General features: G+C 46.1%; 1 protein-coding gene across 1 annotated transcript in view; it reads left to right on the top strand.

Annotated features, from left to right (window-relative positions):
- POLA1 (DNA polymerase alpha 1, catalytic subunit) overlaps positions 1-24923 on the top strand; it is a 329365-nt gene that overhangs the window by 260929 nt on the left and 43513 nt on the right. Inside the window, exon 36 of the mRNA XM_055123017.1 lies at positions 944-1040. Within this exon, the coding sequence (XP_054978992.1) occupies positions 944-1040 (97 nt within the window). The remainder of the gene's footprint in view (positions 1-943; positions 1041-24923) is intronic.

Consider the following 24923-nt stretch of genomic DNA (forward strand, 5'->3'; position numbering starts at 1 on the left):
GAAACCCCATCAGATGTGGTGTGGTGCTCTTGGAGTATGGGTAGGATGTGCGGTATGAGTTGTCGTTTGCGGCTGCGCAGTCCAGGAATAGGTTCACCCGTGGGTGAGCCTCGGCCCAGGTGTGTGGAGAGCGGTCGTGAGCATGGCGGCGGTTGAGTTCTGGAGGATTTTGGCTGCCGGGGCTGGTTCTCTTGGCATAGGGAGGGCTCTCACCCGACCCCTCCGGTTGCCCTGAATGAAACAGCCTGGCACGGGGTCCAGCGGCATGGTTAAGGCATATGACATGTTTTGCTCCCTCCGAGAGACAAGGACATGAGACTCTGGATCGCAGCCTAGCCGATGACGAGATTATTTGGCGCCAGCCTGTTAACGCTTTTTTGGTTTGGGGGCCACGCCCAGTAGTGCTCAGGGGGGATCCCTGGCAGTGCTCTAGGGGCCATATGTGATGTCGGGGGTTAAATTGGGGTCAGCTGCGTGCAAGGCAAGTGTGCTCTCTCTCCCCTCCCTCTCCCTCCCCGCTCCCTCCGTCAATGTTAAACAGCTTAGAAGAATTGTTTGACTTCCTGCTAGCTGGGTCAGGTCACAGTCAGGAATCACAGTACCCCATTTCCCAATTAACAGTGCAAACTGTCTAGAGTGCGTAGGAATTTGCAATTTGATAAAAATTGGGTTTTTGACAGCGGGGGTAATCTGCGGGTTTGCAAGTAGTAATCTGCCCTCAGAGTGGCAGGATTTATTCCGAATTATGAAAGGTATACATGTTCTCTGAGGGGGACTCGCCTTCAGGATGATGCTCTACTTCCTCCCCCACCTTCTCTTAAAGCAAAAGATAAAAGCTGCTTGATCTGGAAGTTGAAACCCGGGAAGGCGCTGTGTTGTGAGTGATCGCCATCGCTCTGCCCTGCCCAATGGTAGTATTCATGTATTTTCTGTTATCTTGCAGTATTCTGACAAGTCCCTGTATACCCAGCTGTGCTTTTACCGGTACATTTTTGATGTGGACTATGCGCTGGAGAAACTTACTATGGATCATGAGAAAGGTACGTTAAAATACTGTAATTACCTTTGAGTTTAAAGTGGAAATTTGCATCATAAAAGCCAGACCTACTGTGTCAGGCTGTTCGCGCAGCATCTCAGCGCTGTCTCTGGAGCCGGGCCGTGGGGGCCGTTGTGAGCCAAGGACCTCCCCTGCATGAGGGGTGGTGGCATAGGAATCCCCAACTTTGGCCCCCGCAGCCTGTCTCCGATTGTTCTCGGTTCAAGTGGGGCCTTAGGGGAGGCACAGTACAAAAGGGCCGTATAAATGCTATATTTTGGAAATGCTATTTTTCTATAGAGTTTAGTAATTGTAATAAAATAAGCATAGGCAACGTAATCATTGGGCCCACAAAAAACCAGACATTAGCACCAAAAAAATAGGCCTGGAGTGTGTGTCTGCTGTTCTCCAAAAGCTGGGGGTTCGTTTTGAAAGCGGACGGGGTGGAGTTCTCCCATGGAGGCCAGCCCAAGAGAGCGGGGACCCCGGTGCCATGGGGAGCCCTTGTGCTGGGCCCGGAGTGGCTCCAGGGCTCTCACTGGCTGGGGAAGCTTCAGCACATCCGTGCAGGTGTTAGAAGATGTCATGCCAGGGGCTGGGTGTCAGCCCCGACTCGAAGATCAAGTGGCCAACTTTTCTATTACTTGTAAGGCCTGTACAGGCCAGTGCACCCCCTTCTCCCCCGAGGTCTTGTTGATGTTGCTTGTCAGTGTGTGGCCATTGAGGATACCATTGCGGCTGCAGACCGTAGCATTGGCGTTCTCCTACTGCCCTTGATTTACTCTTAATGCTTCCCAATTGTAGCCCTAATCAGCTGCAATCAACGTAGCCTTGACAGTCTCAAAATTAACTTCTTCGACTTTGCTGTCCTTGGATGCGAAACCCTTCGCGGCTGACCAATGTAGTTAGGTCTTACTTAATTTAGCACCTCATCTCGGGACAAAGACTTGGTCCATAAGGTACAGCCGATTTTCAGAGAGTTAGCAAAATTTATGTAGAGACGAAATTCCTTTCTCAATAACTAGGTTTTCAAAAAAGCAAAACCAAAAAAGTCCGGTAATGCTCCCATCCGTGACTGATGTCTAGCCCGTGTTTCGTTGCAGTAGCATTAGTAGCTAGCGCTCTTGTACCCCAAAGGACCTTTCTTCAAAGGCATTTCAAATTAAGAGGATTAAGTACTGACTCTCAGAGGAGTACTTCATCCACTTCTGCCGGGTTGGTTACATCTTTTGGTATCGGTACATTAGAACTTGTTCTGCCATGACCTTCTTACTGCATCTGCTCCTCTTAAAAGATTCCCTCAATGTTCAAATCCTCTACAGGCGCCTTCAAAGTTCGAAGAAGCTGAATCAATGTTAATGATCAGCCGTTTTCAGAAAGGCCGGTGATGGGCTGGAGAGATAGCACAGCGGGTAGGGTGTTTGCCTTGCACATAGCCAACCCGGGTTTGATTCCCAGCATCCCATATGGTCCCCTGTGCATTGCCAGGTGTGACCCAAAAAAGCAAAACCAAAAAAGTCCGGTAATGCTTGGAGACGTATAGAAGAGCTCTGAAAAGTCACCGGACACATCCCCCCAGAACATAGGGTGTCGATATTGCTGTCCCAGAAAATTAGCAGACTTAGTACAATCACTTAGAGGGCTCTGGGCAAGAAATGTTGACAGTCTTGTGCACTTACACTATTGGCTATACCCTCATTTGACAGGTTTAAGAGTTGGGACATTTTTCTGGCCATTTGTGACTCATAAGGACACTGTCTGGGTGGCCAGGGCAAAAACAGCAGTTAGAGGGCTGGAGAGATAGTGCAGCAGGCCAGTAGCTTGCCTCGCAGGCAGCCGATCTGGGTTTGACCCCTAGTACCACATGGGGCCCCTGAGCCCCACGGGAGCCACCCCTGAATGCAGAGCCAGATGTAAGCCCTGAGCATTGCCAAGTATGGCCCCCAAAACCAAAAAATAACTCCCCCCCCAAAAAAAAAATGTGAAACAGTGCTAAGTAACTTATTGATTTTTTTTTCACATGTCGGAGCACTGAAGGAACAAAGGGAAAGAAATATCTGGGTCTGACCTAAGAAATGTCTTTTACAGTTCCCAGAGCCTTCTGGTTTTTTGTTTGTCTGTTTTTTTGGTTTTCTTTGCTTTGGGACTTATACCCGGTATTGCTCGGGGCTTATTCCTGGCTGCACTCAGGAATTCCTCCTGGTGGTGCTCCTGGGGACTGACCGTATGTCACACTGAGGACTGAGGACTGAACCCGGGTCAGCTGCATGCAAAGCAAATGCCCTACCTGCTGTACTATGGCTCCAGCTCCCCCCCCCCTCCTTCTGTTTAATTTATAGCCTTTTTTATTAGTAAAACGATTTCTCCAGGACCAGGGAGATAAGTCCAAGGCTTATACCTGGCCTACACACGGTCCCGGGTCCAAGCTGCAGCGCTGCATGGCCTCCCTAGCACCGCTGGGCGTGGTTCTGGTGGTCTTTATCACCACCCATAAAAACAAAAGCCAAAAAAAGAAGAAAATGGGGGAAAAGTCTGTTTTAACTTTGATATTCCTTCTACCAATCTATTATTCCTAACTTAGAGCTTACAACGAGTGACTGGGCTAGAATTCACCTGCTTGGGGCATTTTTAGGTTACTCATTAAAGCCAAAAGGTGTTAGGGCATTTGTTGGTGGTGAAATAGAAATGGAAGATCTGGGTTTTTGCATGTCCGTATGGTCGACGTGCAGAGGTTTCCTAAGAAATAACATTTCATGAGCTCATTTTCCCCCCATTTCATTTAGACACCGTGGTTTACAAAGTTGCCCATGATGATGTGTTTCAGGCATTCAGTATCCCAGCCCCAATCCCACCGCCACTGTCACCTTCCCTCCACTATTATTTCCAGTCTCCCAACCACCCCTCAAGCCTGAATGATCAAAAACATATTTCTGATGAAGAAAATTTGTGAAAACTGTCAGATCTCACCGTGGGGACATAAAGTCCTTGTCTGAGAGTTTACTAAGCTGTTGTTGCAAGTTAAGCCTTCCGTGTTCATGTTTTTGTCCGTAGAAATTGGTTGGCTTCTGTAGTACGTCCCATCCAATCTGGTGTGCACCTACTTCGATTTCAGCATTGTGGAGTTTGGAGATGTTGCTCCTGGAATTCCAGAATATTTAACTGGGCAGTCTGGCCGGAGGCATGGCGGTGGCTTTGGGGTGTGGGAGTGACTGCCAGGGCTTTGTTTGGGTAGGACCTGGCCTGTCCTCCCCAGAGGTCAGATATTGAGCTCATTCTTAAAAGTCACCTGGGACACATAAAATTATAAATCCGTGGACCATTGAATGCTCGGCACCTCAACGCAGAAAGGGTGAGGTAGAGATTAAGAAGCATGTTCCCTTCAAAATTATGTTGCACACCCAAGTTTAAGGATTCTTGTTGTGGACACTGAACATATCAGTTGGGTGATTTTTTAATAAAAGGAAATTGAAAAGTTCTCGTCCATGAGGAATTATTGGAGAACAAGAATATAGTTTTCATGTATTGCAGTTCCATATTGGCAGCAATAGTAGGGAAGTTTTTTATATGTAAATTTATATAATATGTACATAAAATTCAATGTTTTATTTGTTTGCGGGCTACATCTGGATTACTCCTGGCTCTGCATTCAGGGATTACTCCTGGCAGGGCTGGGGGACCATATGGGGTGCCAGGGATCAAACCCAGATCAGCCGCATGCAAGGCAAGCACCCTACACATTGTACTATCACTCTGGCCTCCAAGATTCACTTCTTAAGTTATACTTGGATTCATTCTTTTAATCAAGTGTTTTTTTTTTCTTTTTGGGTCACACTCAGCGATGCACAGGGGTTACTCCTGGTTCTGCACTCAGGAATTACTCCTGGCGGTGCTCAGAGGACTGTATGGTATGCTTAGAATCGAACTTGGGTTGGCCATGGGCAAGGCAAACACCCTACCCACTGTGCTATTGCTCCAGGCCCTCCCCCCAAAAAAAAATCCAATTTTTTTTCTTTTTTTTTTCTTTTTGGGTCACACCTGGCGATGCTCAGGGGTTACTCCTGGCTCTGCACTAAGGAATCACCCCTGGCAGTGCTCAGGGGACCATATGGGATGCTGGGAATCAAATCCGGGTCTGCCGCGTGCAAGGCAAACGCCCTACCCACTGTGCTATTGCTCCAGCCCCTAAATCAAATTCTTAAGTTAGAGTGAAATGCTCTTTTCTGATTTGCTACTATATGAATTACAAGTCTCTGAGGTCCAGAGGGCAGATACGTGCATGCAATGTGGGCGCCAGATCATCAGTAGACGTTAACATCAGAATTTGTGTGGAAGAAGGCAGTTGTCACGTAATTATGCGGTTGAGAATAGAATCCAAGTATCATCTGGCGACAGGTGTCCTAGAACAGGCCTCGGGGTTTCCTGGTGGCCTCTCCGGATGCCTGGGCCTCGCATTTCCTTTCACTTAAGACTGTTTTACCATTTCCTTTATAAAGCCCGTATTTTAAGAGTCGTATCTGGATAGTGGTTTTAATTTTTGAAACTTGGCGACTTGACTTTTTTGGGGGAAAAAGCATACAAATTATTTGAAAGAGGTTTGTATAGTTTTATGTTGCAAAATAGCTCTTGTCAAAGCTCTTTCCATGCTTTTATATGAAGGTTTGCAGACCATTAGTCCATAATGTGAATTAACCCCATTTGGTATTTTTTTCCTTTCTTTTAAAATGGCAAAGAACTGTTATTCACTTTGGTGAAGTGTTTACTGCATATTCACTGTAACTACATCGCATTTTAAAATTTTTATTTCTGTGGGACTTTGGCATTATTATTGTAACTACTCTAGAATGTACACAGATGACATAATAGAGCCAAAGGAAGTTTTAGAGGCACAGAGTGGCAATGTGTGAAGTAAAAATCCATTTCCACGGTGGCAGTACATAATGCTCCCATTTGACTATTTTATCCCACGGGGCTCGGGTCTAAGTGGGGCTAAGTGAACTTTGGGGAGGAGACGTGAATCAGTTCAAATCACTGCCCATTTGTTTAAATTTCAGCCTGCTTAAAAATTCAGGAGGGGAAAAAAAAGGTCTCTTTTTAGCTGCAATTTTTTGTTTTGTTTATTCAACATGGTAAAGACAATGAGTATCCATTCCTTACTGCGCGCTCATCCTTCATATCAGAGCATTAAAGGCGCCCAGTGCTTCCGGCCCTGCAACAGCTCAGAGCCCATTGGAACGGACCGGCTAGGAAGCAGCCAAACGTAACAGACCACCCGTTGCGCGGGTGTAGCTTAGTGGTAGAATGCCTGTCTTCCATGGGTGAGGCCTGTTGCGAGATCTCTTAGGTGATTGCTCACTTCGGGGGGCGCTGGATCACACATGCTATTGTCCGGATGTTCCACAGCTCACGGATCCACTCACCTACTGAAGTATGTCTTGGTTATTTCCAGGTCTTGACAGTCATGAGTAAAACTGCTCTCAACACTTTTGTGTAGGGTTTTGTGTGGATATAAATGTTCAGCTTTGGTGGTTAAATGTTAAGGAGCACAGTTGTTGGCTCATAAAGTAAAGAGTAGACTTTGTAAGACACTTTTCCCCCAAAGTGGCCAAACTGTTCTAAAATCCCAGTAACAGTGTGTGAGGCCCTGCACTCAGGAATTACCCCTGGCGGTATTCAGGGGACCATATGGGATGCTGAGAATTGAACCCGGGTCGGCCGCATGCAAGGCAAACGCCCTACCCGCTGTGCTATCACTCCAGTCCCTGATGAGCTGATTTTAACTTAATTCTGTTGTTGGTGGTGGTGGTGGTGGTGGTTTTGTTGTGTGTGGGAGCACACCTGGCAGTGCTTTGTGCTTCCTCCTGGCTCTGTGCTATGGAATGACCCCTAGTGGAGCACAGGGTACCACCTAGGGCACAGGGCTCGGCCCTGGGTTGGCCACCCTTGCCAGGCAAGTCCCAATATGAGTTTTGGAGGGACACACCCATAACAGATGATCTGCTTGGTGAATTTTTCCTGAACCCCTTTGAACATGTCACAGTTGTCTCTGCCACAATCAAAACCATTTTTAGGGCTCTGCTGAAGAAAGGAACTGGAGGTTCCGTAAATCTCCGTAGATTCAGTAAGTCTCATTAGAGCTATTGAAAAAGATGTATTGAAAGGATGGTGATTAGCCTCGATTTAAGCAGCTCTCAAGAAGTTCAACTTACCAGAGTCACTTTTGGCCTCGACAGACTTCAGACTAGTCTTCAGGTCACTCTGTCTCTCGCAAAGGCCTGTGGACTAAGCAGTGTGTTGAGGTTACCCAGATCTTGGCACCCATGTGGAGCCAGGTGAAGGCCGCCAGGTTGACTTCCCTTGCACTCTGTTCTCACCGGCTGGGGTTTTCCCCCTAAACTTCCCCATTCCTCACTGTTGGCCCTTTTTTCCCTCTGTAAGGGGCCTCAGAAGTTTTTGTCACCCATTCACATATCTCACACATGTCTTCAACAGTCCTGTGAAGTCACAGTGGATTGTGCCTTGTTCTGTCGATAAAGAAATTGAAGTTAAGCAGAGTGGAGCGACAGTACAATGGAAGGTCACTTGCTTTGCCACATAGCTGACCCGGGTTCAATCTGCGACACTCCGTGGGGTTCCCCCAAGCCCTGCCAGGAGTGATCCCTGAGTGCAGAGCCAGGAGTAAGCCCTGAGCCCCTTCATGTGTGGCCCCAAAACAAAGCAAGTAAGTTTTTTTTGTTTTGTTTTTTTTGTTTGTTTTTTTCCAAAAATTGATGCCAGGGCTGGAGCAATAGCACAGCGGGGAGGACGTTTGCCTTGCACACAGCCAACCCGGGTTCGATTCCCAGCATCCCATATGGTCCCCTGAATACCGCCAGGGGTAATTCCTGAGTGCATGAGCCAGGAGTAACCCCTGTGCATCGCTAGGTGTCAAACACACACACAAAAAAAATTGATGTCAGTGCAAGCTTTCTTCTTCCCACACCACCCTTTTCACCTGAATTGGTTTTATTTAATTTTGTCTCCCCATGCATTCAAAAAGGCAGAGGGTTCTAGATTGCTTCTTTGTGCTTTGCCCATCACAGCCAGTTTGCTGGTGAAGTTTTAGTGGAAAATGACCACACAACCAATGTCAAAGATTGTGGAGACATTCTTCGGTTTCCCTTCAGAAAGAAAGCCGTTCTGAGTAAGATTGGGGAGCTGTCTCATCAAATTCTAGGAACTCCTGTCTTGCTTGGTTTGAAGCGTGCTGTGCCACCAGTTAAGGTCGCCAGGGCGAGAGAGATCGTATTGGCATTGTGGTGCTTGCCTTGCATGTGTCCAGTCCTGGCTTGATCCCTGGCAATGCCTGTGGTCCCCTGAGCGCTCCCAGTAGTGATCTCTGAACACAGACCCAGGACTGAGCCCTGAGTACCTCTGGGTGTCGCCCCAAACACCAGAATATAAAAATGAAAACGATAAAGGCACTAAAGTCCCTTGAGACTTGGCAGGTTCGTGGCGTTTCTCCTCTTTTTATTTAATTGGGTCTCTCCCCAGATTCACTCTTAGCAAGTGATAGTATAGGCGGTATAGATGGAATCTGTCATTTTGCTGGTGTCCAGCTGGAATTGACTGGAAAGGACGTCAAGTCACATGACTAGTGGGCTAGCCGGGCTGGCCGCCACACCTCACTGCCGCAGAGGCGCGTGTCCGGCTTGCCGTCCACTGAAGAATCAAACTCAGGAAGTGGCAATAATGATACGATATGGGAAATGGGTCTGTTCCTGAAAAAGAAAGGCATCCTGTAAAGTATTGTGTTTTTTAATCCACAAAATAGAAGTTGTAAGGTGTTCATGATTGGATTTCAGTTGTATATTGTTCCAACACCCATCCCTTCACCAGTGTGCTTTTCCCGCCACCAGTGGTCCCAGTTTCCCTCTCATCCCCCCCGTCCCCCGCCATCCCACTACCTGCCACTGTGGCAGGCACTTCTCTCTCTCTCTCTCTTTCTCTCCTCCCTCTCTCTCTCCTTCTTTCTCCTTTCTCTCTCCCACTTTCCCTCTCTCTTCCTCTCCTTCCCTCTCTCCCCCCTCTCTCCTCTATCTTTACCTCTCTCTCCCTCCCCCTTTTCTCTCTCCTCTGGCCCTCTCTCTCCTCTCTCTCTCTGTCCTCTTTCCCTCTCTTCTCCTCTCTCCTCTCTCCTGTCTCTCTCTCTTTCCTTTTACAGGCCCCTTTTCAATGTCAAGGATTTCTGCTCCATTTCCTGAGCTGTCAAAGCCAAAGCAGTCATGTCATTGCCAGAAGTAGTGACCTAAAAGCATCTGGGTCTGGAGTTCTTGCCACACCAGGTGACATCCCTTCTGTACAGTTCTTTTCTTTCACAAGGCACCAAAGTGGCTGAATCCTGACCTGTCAAGTCCATCCTTAGCTCACATTTTAGGATTATTTTCCTGAAAACTGGTTCCTCGAACCAGTTTTAGAAAGCAAGCCTTTCCTCTGTTTTTCATAACGAGTAACACAATTCGCACCTATCAAGTACGTACAGAACTTGAGAGTAAGTAGAAATTTTCTTCAGTTTCTTAATTTTTATCATTGAGAAAAACAGTTTGATAGAAAACCAGACTTTGGCATGACTCACGTGAAAGTCCATTTTCATTTTAACAACTCCTTTCATTTCAGTGAACTGTTAATCACAGCAGACCACGGGCCGGTTGAAAACATAGCTAACGACTTAACGTATTAGAAAAGGAAGATGGGGGCTGGAGCAATAGCACAGAGGGTAGGGCGTTTGCCTTGCACTCGGCCGACCCAGGTTCAATTCCCAGCATCCCATATAGTCCCCTGAGCACCACCAGGAGTAATCCCTGTGCATCACCGGTTGTGACCCAAAAAGCAAAAAAAAAAAAAAAAAATAGAAAAGGAAGATGGGCCTGAAAGTTATTACGGGCTTTAAAGCACTCGTCTTTCATGTGGCCGCCCTGGTTCAGATCTCTGGCACTACCAGCACAAAACCAGGAATAGCCCCCCCCCCCCCCGCACCTCCCTGCCCGGGCACCTCTGGATGTGACCGGAAACCTCTTCCCCACAGGGGATAATATATAAAGATACGTAGTTTTAATCTTTCATGACTTTGGGAAGTACAATATGTTAAAGGTCAAAACTAGGAAGCCATTGTGATTCTAATAGTTTATATGCAAGCTGGAAAAATTTGCACGAACACTGGAACTGTTTACAGTTATCATCTCTGGAGGGATTGTAGATCATTTTATTTTCTCTTTTTTTATGTTCTCGGGAGGTATTCCTCATAACAAGGAAAATTATAGCATTTTTCTGTGTAAAATTTGCATCCTACATTTTAATTGCTGGTATTTTACATTGAAATACTTTACTCAACTTGAAAGACGTAGTCAAATGATATGGTAATGGGAGAGAAAAAAGAACGTGCAGATCATCGGACCAGCAATTGCTCCCTCTGGCAGTTCTTTCCAGAAGCCTGATCTGTTCCTCCTCATGTAATCAGTGCCCGAGGCCCTTAGACAGCACCTGGGGGCTTGTTAGGGACTTGAAGTCCCAGGGTCCACTGCCCTGCTTGAAGCTTCTGCATTTTTTGTTTGTTTGGGGGGGGTCACACTGGGCTGTGCTCAGGGCTTCCTACTCGTGGCTCAGGGATCACTCCTGGTGGGCTCAGGGGACCATATGAGATGCCAGGGATGGGAACCCAGGTCAGCCGTGTGCAGGGTCAGCATTCTACCCACTGTAGTCTTTCTCCAGCCTCGAGCATCTGCATTTTTTTTCTTTTTGGGTCACACCCGGCGATGCACAGGGGTCACTCCTGGCTCTGCACTCAGGAATCACCCCTGGCGGTGGTCAGGGGACCATATGGGATGCTGGGGATTGAACCCGGGTCGGCCACGTGCAAGGCAAAGGCCCTACCCGCTGTGCTATCACTCCAGCCCCAAGCATCTGCATTTTAATAAGCTTCCCCGGGTGAGTCCCCAGGCTCACGGGGCTTTGAGGACCCAGGACCTCAGACACTGAGGCCTCTTCATAAGTAAAGCCGCCTTCCATTCTTTTCACCACTAATCAGGCCCACCCTTTTGGCCAAACTTTAAAACAACCACTGTGCAGACTTTCAGAATACCTGCCCAGGTTTAAGATAGAATCATTAACTGAGACTTCTAAACTAGATTCTATAATCCAACTTACCCAGGGGCAGCGAGTGGGCTTAGCGCACGAGAGCACCTACTTCGTATGGAGGAGGCCACCCCCGACACTGAGCTAGAAGTAGCCCTTGGGCACTGCAGGTCCTTTCAGGGTAGAGACACACCCCGCTGGCACCCTGCAAAAAGGGTGAAGACCTGACATGGTGGGGTTGGGAGATTTGGGAGCAAGAAAGCCTGATATTTCCCACATGCTTTATAACAGAGAAGGAGTCAGTTTTCCTATGGCTTCAAGCTCCTCTTTCTGTCACACCTGCTTCAACCAAAACGGGGCCGCTCCGCACTCAGTCACCTCGTTTTGGTCCTCCCTACAACCTTGGTTTAACTCACTTGCAACGATTTCAAGGCATGGCACTAGAATTTTTTAATGAAAATGAGATGCTATTTTTTATCTTATGCTACCAATACTGGCTGGAGCAATAGCACAGCAAGTAGGGCGTTTGCCTTGCATGCGGCTGACCCGGGTTCGAGTCCTCCGTCCCTCTCCGGAAGCCCAACAAGCTACTGAGAGTATCCTGCCCGCACAGCAGAGCCTGGCAAGGTACCCTTGGCGTATTTGATATGTCAAAAACAGTAACAAGTCTCACGATGGAGACGTTACTGGTGCCCGCTCAAGCAAATGGATGAACAATGAGACAACAATGCTACAGTGCTACCAATACATTTTGGACTTCACTTTCCTCTTCTGTTGCTGTTCTGTTTTCTTGTACCATTTGTACACGGCACAAGAATAAAGAAGTTGCTCTTTTCCATTGGCAGCATGGAGCCCCCAAAGGCTGCATTGCTTTTCTCTCTGCACACTGCCAGGGTGACGGAAGAGAATCCGGGGCCTTCAGGAAGTTGTCCCTTCGCTGCCTTCCCATCAGTGGAGATGTCTTGGCATTTCCGCTGCGTCTCCCTCATCCTCCAGGAGGCTGACTTAGTGATGAAAATTGCCATGTATTTGGGCAACAAACTTCCGGGTGGTATTAAGGTGGCTTTTTCTGAAACCCATGTCTAGAAACATAAAGGAATACGGCTTTTCACTTTTACATGCAGAATGGCCACACACGCCTGCTTGGATCACAGTTGTAATAGTCGGGGGGCGGGGGGGTTGCTTAAGAAATGGTTACAACGGTTTAAGTAATACAGTTATTACAATAGTGTTTTAAGTTTATAGTATTGGTGTGCAGACCTGCTGCATACCACTCCACTGCCACCAAAGTGCCATCCCCCTCCGCCACTGTCCTTGTGTCTGTCACTCTGACCTGATCTTCATTCCCTTTGGAAAGTCCCTTCCAATTCCATCTTTGAAAAGAGCAGGTGGGGGGTGGGGGGTGAGAGGGATACTGAGATCATTGGTGGAGTGAAATGCAAACACAAAAGTTCACAAGTTTGTAACTGTACATTACGGTGATTCTCTTAATAAAAATTTTTTTTAAAAAAAATTTAAATAAGTGAGAAAAAAAAGAACAGATGGCTTGTACCTTTTCTTGTGACAAGTACCGCAACACTGGGGTTGATGGTCTTCATTTGCAAAACATGTTGTCATTTTTGGAGTGTTGAATGTAGGAGAAACCTGGCAGGCTTTGTGTGTATGTGTGTGTACTGTAAAAAACACATACCTCTATAACCGATGAGGGAAAAAATATTAAACAGTTTTGAAGTAGTTAGACTATAATGTGAGCTAATCACTTTATTTTGAAGAAAAGTATTTTTAAACAGTTGAGCTGGTGAATTTACTTTTAAAATGTATTGTGCTTACACAGTAGATGGTTTTATTTCCATGATGTTTTTTACTACATAATTATACATCTTAATTACGTAATTACTATCATAATTATTATGTAATTGCATGTACTTCCACTAATTACAAAATCAGGAAGTGTAATTATCTAGTAAAAACTTTATGAAATTCCATGCACTAAAAATTACTCGGATGGCTATTCCAGTGGTCTACTGGAAGCCTTTCCATGGCTGGTCCTCTTAGTCCAGACTTGAGTCTCAAATTCGAACCCTTCGCCAAGATGGGAAGGGCAAATCGATGGACCAGCACTCAACTGAGTCATGTCATGTGGGGAGGGGATTATTGTCCCTTATGAGTTCAAGTCAGGAACCATTTCAGTTTCTTAGAGATTATTGAATTATGGTAAGAACATCTTGTGTTCGGAAGCGATATTGCAAAAACTGTCCATGGAAAGGCCAGTTTTTTTTTCCTCATAAAAACGCATGATTGGTAAAGTCGCCAATGAAGGCATTAGGTTGCAAAATGGGCCTTCTGTAATTTCATCTATGGCTTTTTCATTTCACCATCACTGCTTTTTAAGAGCAAAATGAGAACAAGAACAATAATAATAATAACACTCTTTCTTTAGTTTCAGGGGCTCTTTCCAGTTTGTGTTTATATTTCCTAGGGTAAGAGCAAACATATCAAAAGAGCATAATCTTTCTACCACTACTCGATGTCAAAAGCAGCTTTGGAGAAATAAACATACACGCACAAACATGTAACATCAGACCCTAAATAAAGACAGAAGGTTTAATTCAATAAAGCTGTGATGCCTTTACCGTTCAAACCGACATATAAATTGCACAGTGAAACAATAGTCCTGACAGCAAATTAGATATGACATCTAAATTACACCACAAAGAGAAATCCCAGAACCATTTTTGGTCTGTAGTAATCTATTTTAGCCCAGGTTTAAAACCCAGCCTAGGGAGACTGCTTTATTGTCTAAGTAGGGTAATGTTGTAGAAGACTAATTGGAGGTTGGTTGAATTAATTGCAGATTAATTAGGAGGAAAGGGTTTATAATACTCATAGCAGAGAAGAGTGTAGATCCTTTAAGTATCTTGATAGAATACACTATAAGTTTCAGGAATATTAAATGATTGATATTTGTGCAACAGCTGTAATAATCTGTTATTACCTCACCTAAATAAAGCACTTGAGGTTAGATATAGTTACACTAAAGTTTTTCTCCCTTGGAATTGGTGCTTTTCACTAACAGGATATCAAATCATCTGCTTAAAAGTATGTAATTTGTAAAAATGCAGCCTTGGGGCCAGCCAGAGAGATAGTAAAACGGGTAAGGTGGGTAAGGCGCTTGCTTTGCTCATGACCAACCTGGATTCGATCCCCAGCATCCCATATGGTCCCCCAAGCACTGCCAGGAGTGATTCCTGAATGCAGAGACAGTAGTAACCCCCAAGCAACGCAGGGTGTGGCCCAAAAGCCAATATAAATAAATAAAACTGCAGCCTTGGGGCCAGGGATGTGACTCAGTGATAGAGCACAGGCCTCATGTGAGTAAGGCCCTGATTTTAATTCCATCACCACTTTATATCAGTTAAAATAAAACAGCAAATTGAAAGGCAGCTTTAAACATAAAAGGTCTGTCATCTCAAAGGCAGATGGTAATCCCGTCTTCAAGCTTTCAAGAGAAGCACATTTTTTGTAGTTTTATCAGCTACTGACTTTGTGAATTTTTAGATAAGCTAAAAAATCTGTCCTCCATTAAGTCATTGAGAGGTAGGACATCTCCGGGTTCCACTCGTTTCAAGCAAATTTGAGGATTTTTAGCATCATCCTGATGGTTTTGCTTTCAGACATACTTGGGTTTCTAAAAGATTTAGCCTGGACACTGGTGGGTTTTTTTTCCCTAGTTCGTTGGGGTTTTCTTTTTCTTTTTCTTCTGGTTCGGGAGCCACACTTGGCAGTGCTCAGGGATTACCCAGTGCTCGGGGGACCGTACTCAGCCTCCGCCAGGTGCAGCAATCTCTCCTCTGCTCTGCCTGCCTGAGCCCAGAATCCTCTCGTTTCTTCTTGACCTTCACTATGCGGTGATAACATTTCTCCTTAGAAGTGGTTATGTTCTTACGCATTGCTTTCATCTTTGGGGCTGGGGGGGTACTCCCAAGTGGTGCTGTGGGGCCCACCAGATTGTCCACTCAGCTCAAGGATCCCTAAGTACCTTGGAGAGTGACCCCCTTAGTCCCCCCTCCTCCCTCAACACTGATTGTGGGAGAAGCTCCTGAGAGCACCACCTGGTGTGGCCCCAAAAGCAGTCTAACAAGTGACCGAGCTTTTTACTGTGTTTTTACGTCACTTCTAAGTGGGCACATTTCATTATCCCTTACAATTCTTGGATTTCTGTGATTGTCTGGGAGAACCAGCCGTAAAGTCTAACTCTGACCTGTGTGTGTCCAGGTACCCTGCAGCCCCAGGCTACAGGATTCTGGGGAGGGTTGGACCTTGAAGATTTACAGAAGCAAAAATTCAGCTGTGGGGTTTGAGACTAAGTGATGTCTTTTAAGTGCTCAACTGCTTATCTAGCTTTTATAAATCAAAGCGCCTCATTTGACAATTGTGTCAAATATATATCCAAGGGGCTGGAGCGATAGCACAGTGGGTAGGGCATTTGCCTTGCACGTGGCCGGCCCGGGTTCGATTCCCAGCATCCCCATATGGTCCCCTGAGCACCACCAGGAGTAATTTCTGAGTGCATGAGCCAGGAGTAACCCCTATGCATCGCCAGGTGTGACCCAAAAGGAATAAAAATATATCCAAGTGGAAGTTGAATCAAAATTCTGTTACGGAGACACTGGCCTCTGTGACGTCTTTTATAGCCAAGATGGAAGGTAGAAGACTATTCTTTCTCCCCCTGCTCCGCGCTGTAGCTGGTGGTGGTGCTTTGAAAGAAGTTGACTCCATCCTGCAGGCTCCATCTGCCAGAAGTGTATCAAAATGTTTTCCTATCTTAAATAATTTAACTCAGAATATAATAATGTAAGTATTTTGACATGAAAATGTTACATACTGTGATATATCCACTTATCTTAAAACAGACGGGTTTTTAACTTTAAAAGAAAGAAGTACGATAAGACAAAACAAAACAGAAAGAGGAATTAAGAGAGATGGATGGCAGACCCAACTCATTTTATTTAGAAGGTTAAAAAAAAAAAGAGAGAAGTCCTTAGCATTCTGACCACAGAATGGGAACATTTCACTTTAACCGTGATTGATTTTGTAAATGATCGATCATAGTTGATGAATGTTGATACACTGTGCAGAGCCTGTTCATAAAAACATTTGCCATGGAAAGAATTTCCATGTTCTGTTGGAATACTGTGTTTTCTGGGTCTTACCACCACCCCACCCCACCCCCCCAAAAAAAATAAAGCAGATGCCAAAAAGTCGGTACAGTCCAAGAGAAAAGGGAGTCTGAACCTGAGTTTATCTCAGGAAATCACGCCACAGCATCCGCTCTGGTCTCTCCCAGTGAAGGCTTTCTCACTTTCAACAAATGTGCCACAGTAAATTTATTAGTATGCTACAAAGAAATTTTCAAAATAATTAAGACTAAACTACACTTGTCAAAATAAATGAATGAAATACAATTTTGAATCATCTTTCTTCACTTATCGCTCATTTGCATAATTCCGTAACTTACACAGGAGTCTTGCAGTCGTTGGTGTGAATTACCAAGGTTCTGCCGTTCGTTGGCGTACGGGTGGGAATTATGCTGGCGTGTAATTAGCTATTCCAGACATGGACGAATGGGAAATACTAAGGGGCACGGCAAAATCTAAAGAGACAAGGCAGAGAATCTCAAGACAAGAGACAATCAAAGACACCCAACAAACTCAAGCTGGTAGACCATGGGGAATTTTGAATGAAGCCTCTTAATTTATTTTGAGAATAAGAAATCAGTATTATGAGAGAAATCTCAACGAGATTAGCTGACTAAGCCTACTTAAAAAAATCTCCAGAGGGGCTGGAGTGATAGCACAGCGGGTAGGGCGTTTGCCTTGCACGCGGCCAACCCGGGTTCGAATCCCAGCATCCCATATGGTCCCCTGAGCACTGCCAGGGGTAATTCCTGAGTGCTGAGACAGGAGTAACCCCTGTGCATCGCCAGGTGTGACCAAAAAAGCAAAAAAAAAAATCTCCAGAGATCATGGTGCGCCAGGTTAACCAGTCCCGTTCGCTAATCTGCATACAGAGCCACCAACAGCCAGGGAAGCCTTACAGGGAAGTACAGTGACTTGTCATTGAGGTTTTGGCTCTTTGAAGGAGGCCGTTCGTTAGTTCCAGTGAGATCTGTAGATGTAAGTTGCTCTCCCTAGATGTGAGCGGTCTTCACTCAACTCTTTCACAAACACTTTTTTCTTTTCTTTTAATTTTTGTTTTTGCTTTTTGCATCACACCTAGCGCTGCACAGGGGTCACTCAGCACCTGGCGGTGCTCAGGGGACCATATGGGATGCTGGGAATCGAACCCAGGTCGTCCACGTGCAAGGCAAATGCCCTACCTGCTGTGCTATCCCTCCAGTCCTCCTCTTTTTCTTTTCTTTGCTTTTTTTTTTCTCTCTTCCCAAAGAAATGCCGGGAGTCATGCTCTGAGTCCCCCTCTGACATAGCACACAGGTCGTTTCCTTCCAGTCCCTGGAAACTTTTGTGAACCAAACAAGCTGTTGGCAGCCGCCTCGAGCCTGAAAATGGGGAAATGTTTCTGTCTTTCCATCTGAAATAGCCATTTCCTTAGCTTCTCCCTTTCTCACCCATTGCCCAAGACTCCTTGCAGCTGAGTCATTATACCACGCCAGGGCTTGTGGGGAATTTGGGGAGGTAGGGTCCTGAAAAAATGACCATTTGGGGATGGTTCACAGGAACTGAAAGCACAGAGAAGTGAAGAGGTTGATTCCCAGGTTAGCGGTGACAATAGAACTTCGGATCTCATTACTGAAGTGCAGCCAGATATAATTGTTGTCATATGCCCGAGTCTTTAAATAATGCATTCATAGGTTATTTTCCTCCTTCCGCCCTTCCTCCTTCCTTTCATTCCTCCCCACATTCATTTCCCCCTCACTTTCTTCCGTTCCACCCTCCAACTCTCCCTTCCATCCTTCCTTCATTTGTCCTCCCTCTCTCTTTCCCTCCCTTCCCTTCTTTATCGTTTCCTTTTTCCCTTCCTTCCATGCTTTCCCACCCTCCACCCTCCCTCCCTCTTTCTTGTATTTGTTGAGGCCATTGGCCTAGATAGTTGAGTTTGGGGTATGTGACTTAACCTGCTCGTCCCACCTCACCTCCGCAGCTGAGATGGGAATAGTGGCTACCCACTAGGGTTCCAAGTTAAGCGGGATTGTATGAAAACAGGGTGATGTGTCAAAGGCCTAGAACAGCGTCGTGCACATGGCAAGCCTGCAGGAAAAACCAGTGGGTTTATTACTTCGGAGAATAACACTAACCAAACCGCTCTCATAGTACTTAGTATTGTAGCCACTCTAGTTGGATTGGTTTCTGTAGCTTCTCCTTGATCATATTTTGTTCCTCTCTGTAGCCCCAGCGTCTTGCCTGGCAACCAGCCACGTATTAAACAATTGATTCTTCTTTACTGAATTATTTCAGTATGGAAAAGGTATGGTCCAGCTCTCAAAACGCTTAAAAGCAATCTCAATAACCGGTACTCTTTTAGTTTGCTTATTTATAAAAATAGCGTTCATGTCAGAAGTATATTAGAAAGGATGGATTTGATTCTCATTTTCAGTACACCCGGAGGGGGCTGACACATGAATCATCCACAAGCTCTTTTCATGATGTCCGGAGTTGGCCCTTTGGCGTATGTATGCCCTATGTACAGTCAGTCAGCGGGGGCTGGGAAGATGACTTAAAGCACGCAGGCTCTGCGTGGGGAGTCCTGGCTTTGATCCCTGATGCTACATGGACCCCAGAAGCCATGAGGACTTGGGGTCCTCCTGTGGACTCCCCCCTTCAATAAATGATCTAATATCCTGTGCCTCTTTTCTGGAGAGGGGGGAAAAATAATTGTACCTGTGTGCAGAACGTCAGCCAAGTCAGCCTTTGAGATTCCTTCCTAAGACCCAGGAGGGATCCTTGAGACTTTGGCACATGACGGTGCCCGGCTACGCCGGTGGCTCCGTGATCCAGGAGGTGGGGTGGGGGAAGCGCCAGCGCTGTGCGTTCTAAAGGCCTCATGGGAGATCTGACGCAAACCCGCGCTGTGGAGAATCTCGGAGTTAGTGAAACTCTTCAAACTCAAATGTTGCTGCTTGTCAAATAAGCATTTAAGTTTGACTTTGATATAGAAAGGGAGATTAAGGTGGCACCTAGATAACAATTTAAAGAGATGATAGAAAGGGAAAAAAATGAAGGCAAACACGGTGAATTATTTCCTCCATAAAGGAATTGTTCTGGGTGCTATAGGAGCTGATAGAGCACCGGAGAAGAAAGTGAGGGGTGGAGGGGGGGCGGGCAGCGGCTCAGGGGAAAGTCAGCCAGAAGACACAGGTTTGTGCGAACTGCAGAGGAGAGAAGTCCTTGCCCAGAGAGTTGGCTGGAAGCACAGATTACCTTCCCCGCAGAATGACATGCTCAGAGTCAGAAAGGGCTGCCAGGGACTCTGGGTGTCCTGGAGGAGACCAGATGTGCCCCTGAGAAGGTATGTGGGTAGAGGCAGCCCTGGCTTGAGGAGCCGCCATAGTTGAGATTCTTGGACCTTTTCCTCTTCCTGCACTTATTCACCCCACGCCCAGCTGGCTGAGTTCTTGGGGAACGGGATAGTCCTTATAGGCCGGGGGTCGTCGGGGGGTGGACATCAGAGTTCAGTCTGTGTGTCTCTGAGCATTCTCAGACTGTCCCAGCTTATCTAGTCCCAGGCCTTGGGGTCTTGGGGCTAGAAAAGCGTCTCCAGTCACCCCTATTTCCGGCTGTAAGGGTTCAGCTGACCCCCTTTTGCATGCAAGGATGGAGCCAGCAAGCACAGCGCCTTCGTAGTTTATTCCCACCATTCCTGGCTGCGTCGTCCACGTCAGCCTCCCCTCCCTGTCATGCTGGTCATCCTTGAAGCCGTCTGTCTAGAAGTGAGGTCTTCCTTCTCCTCACCCTGCGGCACTTGGCCACGGTCCCTCGTGCATGAGGAGACATGAAGGGGTGCTTTTCAGTGTACTTGGCAATAGAAACTTCACGCTTAATGGGGTTTTGTTTGGGGGATTTTGTCTGTTCTCTTATTGAATCCCTTAAGACGCACAGTTAGAAAGCTGTTCCTAGTTGGGCCTCAGTCATACAATGTTCCAGCACCCATCGCTTCACTAGTGTACATTTCCCATCACCAATGGAACAAATGCCCTACTCGGAGCATGCAGAATGAACATCCCGCGCTCGCAGGGAAGCCCATAGAAACGGCACCGTTTCCTGCACCTGAGGACTCTCCCTGCTCCCCAGAACAAAGCCCCAGCTCATAGCAGCTGACCGTCTTGCTCCCCGGGTTTCTCTGTGGCTCGTAGCTCTAGCCATGTCCCACTCGATCTCTTTATATATATTTTTTTAATTTTTTTAATTTATTTTTAATTTTGGGGGGTTTTTTCTTTTGTAATTTTTTTTAAATTTTTTTATTAGAGAATCACTGTGATGTACAGTTACAAACTTATGAACTTTTGTGTTTGCATCTCACTCATACAGTGATCGGTTACCCATCTCTCCATCAGTGCCCATTCACCTCCACCAATGACCCCAGGATCCCTCTCACCACCCCCACCCAATCCCCCACCACCCCACCCTGCCTTTGCGGCAGGGCATTCCCTTTTGTTCTCTCTCCTTTTGGGTGTTGCAGTTTGCAATAGAGGTATTGAGTGGCCATCGTGTTTGGTCTATAGTCTACTTTTAGTTCGCACCTTCCAACCCGAATAGGTCCTTTCGAATGGGTCCTTTCGTGCTTGCATTTAAGTCATACAATGATCGAGTGCCCATCCCTCCCACCACCCCCACCCCACCCCACCCCACCCTGCCTCTGTGGCAGGGCATTCCCTTTTGCTCTCTCTCTCTCCTTTTGGGTGTTGTGGTTTGCAGTAGAGGCCATCATGTTTGGTCTAGAGTTTGCTTTCAGCCCGCCTCTCCCATCCCGAGCGGGCCCTCTTAGCACCCTTTACTTGGTGGTCCCTTCTCTATCTGAGCTGCCTTTTCTTCTAGCACTTCAAATCTGTTCATCGGTAGGGCTCAGAAGGTCTGGAGGCAGCCCGCTGGCTCACCCACTTGGGCGAGGGGCTGCTGGGGGCCTGGGGACTGCCAGCCCTGCTTTGCTGCCTCTTTAGGACCCAGGCCAGGCACTCGGATGGATGGATGGCAGTGTCTGTAAACACTAGTATTTTTAGTAGGCTCTGGGCAAGGAGTAATCGCACAAAATCTGGAGATACCTGTCTATGCTTTGGGTATAACCTGCAAGACACACTCTTAACAGTAATCATTGTGCAATATAATTGCAGGAGACGGAACCAGTTAGAAAATCTATTCCTGGTTCGCCGCTGACTCACTTTATGGCATAGGCAAACCATTATTACTCTTTGATTTAGTTGTCTTATTTGTTCAGAAAAGGAAAAATAACATGTGTTTAAAAAGCACTCCGAAATCCCTCTGAAAGGAGGTCTATAAGTGCAAAGTACTATTGTTGTTTTTAGTATTATTATTATTATTAGCATTCTGGTATGATTTAGCTTTATGCCATGCAGTTCACAGATGTTTCAATTCTTCTCATTGATGAATTACAAAACACTTCAATGTCCTGTTTCTCTGCATTGATAACTGTTTAGCCTGTCTTTGTTTTAACTCCAGTTAAAGTATATGTCCAGAATAGATTTCATTAATAAAATACAATTACCAAATTAAATATATCTCTACTCCTTTCTATTTTTTAAACCTTGTTACAAATGTGATTCCCAACAACTACTAAATAAGACCTTTAATTACTGCCAATCTTCTCTTGAAAGTAACAGTGCTTATCTTGAGTAGTTCAAACTGTAAGTGGTATTCAGTACACAGTGGGGTTGTAATGCGATTATGAAGTGTACCAAGTTACTGATAAATATGCTTGATAAACCACATATTTGTATTAGAAACAATATTTGAATTATCAGCTGAATAAAAAGAGCACAACTGCTGGTTCCTTGGGGTGAATATATGATAAAATAAAATGCAGTTAAGTACACTTGGAATAAAAATTTGTGTATGCTTCCATATACGGTACAGAAACCTTTTCAATGTAATATGCTTTTGAGTGTACAGCATTTAAATTGCTGGGAGAATTGGAAGATTTGCTTTGATTTCTGGCATTAAGCTTCCCGAATTAGGACTTTAAAAAAAATCTCAGGACTGGAGAGAGAACTCAACAGGCTGTGGCCATGCTTTGTGTGCCTAAGGCCTGGCCACCAGCACCAGCGCCACCTGGTCCTCACAGAACGACTAAGTGGGGCTTAAAAAGAAGAGCAATCAATTTCTCCTCCACCAGTAGAGATCTGTGGCTTTTGCATAAAATAGAATTTCCTTTCAGATTTCCAGAAATTTCCTGGTTAGGTCAACTGTCACTGTCATCCCATTGCTCACCGATTTGTTCGAGCGGGCACCAGTAATGTCTCTCATTGAGAGACTTATTGTTACTGTTTGTGGCATATCCAATACATCACGGGGAGCTTGCCAGGCTCTGCCATGTGGGCACGATACTCTCGGTAGCTTGCTGGGCTCTCCGAGAGGGGCGGAGGAATCAAACACGGGTCGGCCGCGTGAAAGGCGAATGCCCTACCACTGTGCTATCGCTCCAGCCCCCTAGTTGGGTAGCAAGTAAAAAAATTTTCCTTAATTACAGTGAAATTTATTAAGTACTTCCCCCACACACACACCCTTTTCTGCACGTGTGATTCAACAGGTGACAAACTTTACGTTTTCAGAGCCAGAGCGATTGTACAGTGGGTAGGGCACTTACCTTGCACGTGGCAGACCCGGGTTGGATTCCTGAGCACCACTGGATGTGGCCAAAAAACTTCCCATTTCCAAATTTGTAAAACGTTTTGGGGGCTGAAGCAATAGATAGCACAGCCGGTAGGGCGTTTGCCTTGCACACGGCCGACTCGGGTTCAATTCCCAGCATCCCACATGGTCCCCCGAGCACCGCCAGGAGTTATTCCTGAGTGCAGAGCCAGGAGTTAACCCCTGTGCATCGCTTGGGTGTGACCCAAAAAGCCAATAAAAAACCACAAATTTGTAAAACTTTTAAAGACCATGTTGCTTGGAGCTCCATCCAGCAGTGCTGCAGGGACCGTGCAGTGTGGATCAAACTCAGGGATCTCGTATGCAAAGCCTGAGCGCTAACCTCGTGAGGTCTCTCTCCCCGCCCGACTGACGTCCATGTGTTTTTCAAGTGTTGTATCTTAGGCACCCTTAATCCTGGGCCATGGTGATCTACATAAAAATAAGCAAGACCATAAACAAACTTTATTTCTGTTTCACCTTGAGGAACCGTGAGGAATGATTTGCATGTATTCGTTTGGAAAACTGCTGTGGCGCAGGGCCATGGAAAAGGAAGAAGAGTGGGTACTGGCCAGAGGGTCTTTGAACCCAAGGGGCACATAGTCATGACAGCTGTGGGTCCTGTGTGACCTCTAAATTTGTGTCCATATGCCAGAAGAATGCTTAATAGTTTTGGTAACTGATATTTTTTAGATGGCGATTTCTTGTAGAACCCCAGACATCTGGATTTTTTAGGGGGCGTGGGGTCATACCTGGTGATACTCAGAGGTTACTCCTGGCTCTGCACTCAGGAATTACTCCTGGTAGTACTCAGGGATCACATGAGATGGCGGGGGATTGAACATGGGTCAGCCAGTCACAAGGCAAATGCCCTACCCATTGGACTATTGCTCCAGCCCTCTGGATTTTTTTTAAAGATGCCACCGGAAGTGCTTGAAATAAGGCTACTTCCATTGGTTTGCAGGTAGCCACTTGGTGCTGGGGCTCAAACTTAGGCTTCAGATGTAAGACCTGTGTTCTGTCACCTGGGTAATTTCCCTGCTTCAAGAAAGTGATTTGTATGTGTGTGGTTATTTTCATTGTGGTAAGGGTTTACGACATTGTCCATACTATTGCTTTGTACTTGCATTACTATCACCTCACCCACCAGGGGTCCTGGGTTCCTTCTCTCTGCCTCCTTTGTAGGTTCAGCTTACCATGCTGTTGGCAGTATCTCAGGGTTTGGTGAATTTTTACTTTCCTTTATCCTCGTGGATTTAAAGGAAGTTAATCATGTAGCTAGTGACTACCTTATTGGCAGCTCACTCCTTTTAATCAAATGTATCAAAAGTTTCTTAGACTGGACAAAAAATACAGCAGGTAATGCACTTACCTAGCATGCTTCTGACCCAGGTTCAATCCCTAGCATCACATATGGCTCCCTGAGCCTACCAGGAGTGATCCCTGAGCGCAGAGCAAGAAATAAGCCCCCAACCACTGTCAGTGTGCCCCCGCTGCCCAAAAAAGTTTCTCTGAGTTACCCAGTAGCACTCATCCATTCCAACATGAGTTTGAAGTCTGTTGGATATTTTTCCTATCTGCATCAATCTGTCTCTATAAAGAGCTTCATCACACTGCAGTGCTCTTTGGAACAAGGCAGAGCTCCTAGTAGTAAAAGTTCCTACATGTAGAGGGGGCTGGAGCGATAGCACAGCAAGTAGGGCGTTTGCCTTGCACGCGGCTGACCCGGGTTCGATCCCCGGCATCCCATATGGTCCCCCAAGCACTGCCAGGAGTAATTCCTGAGTGCAAAAGCCAGGAGTAACCCCTGAGCATCGCTGGGTGTGACCCAAAAAGCAAAAAAAAAAATACTTCCTACATGTAGAATCTCCCCAAATGCCTTGTACTCATAGAGCATTGTT

This window comes from Sorex araneus, chromosome X, assembly GCF_027595985.1.
Source record: "Sorex araneus isolate mSorAra2 chromosome X, mSorAra2.pri, whole genome shotgun sequence".
NCBI classification, from domain to species: domain Eukaryota; kingdom Metazoa; phylum Chordata; class Mammalia; order Eulipotyphla; family Soricidae; genus Sorex; species Sorex araneus.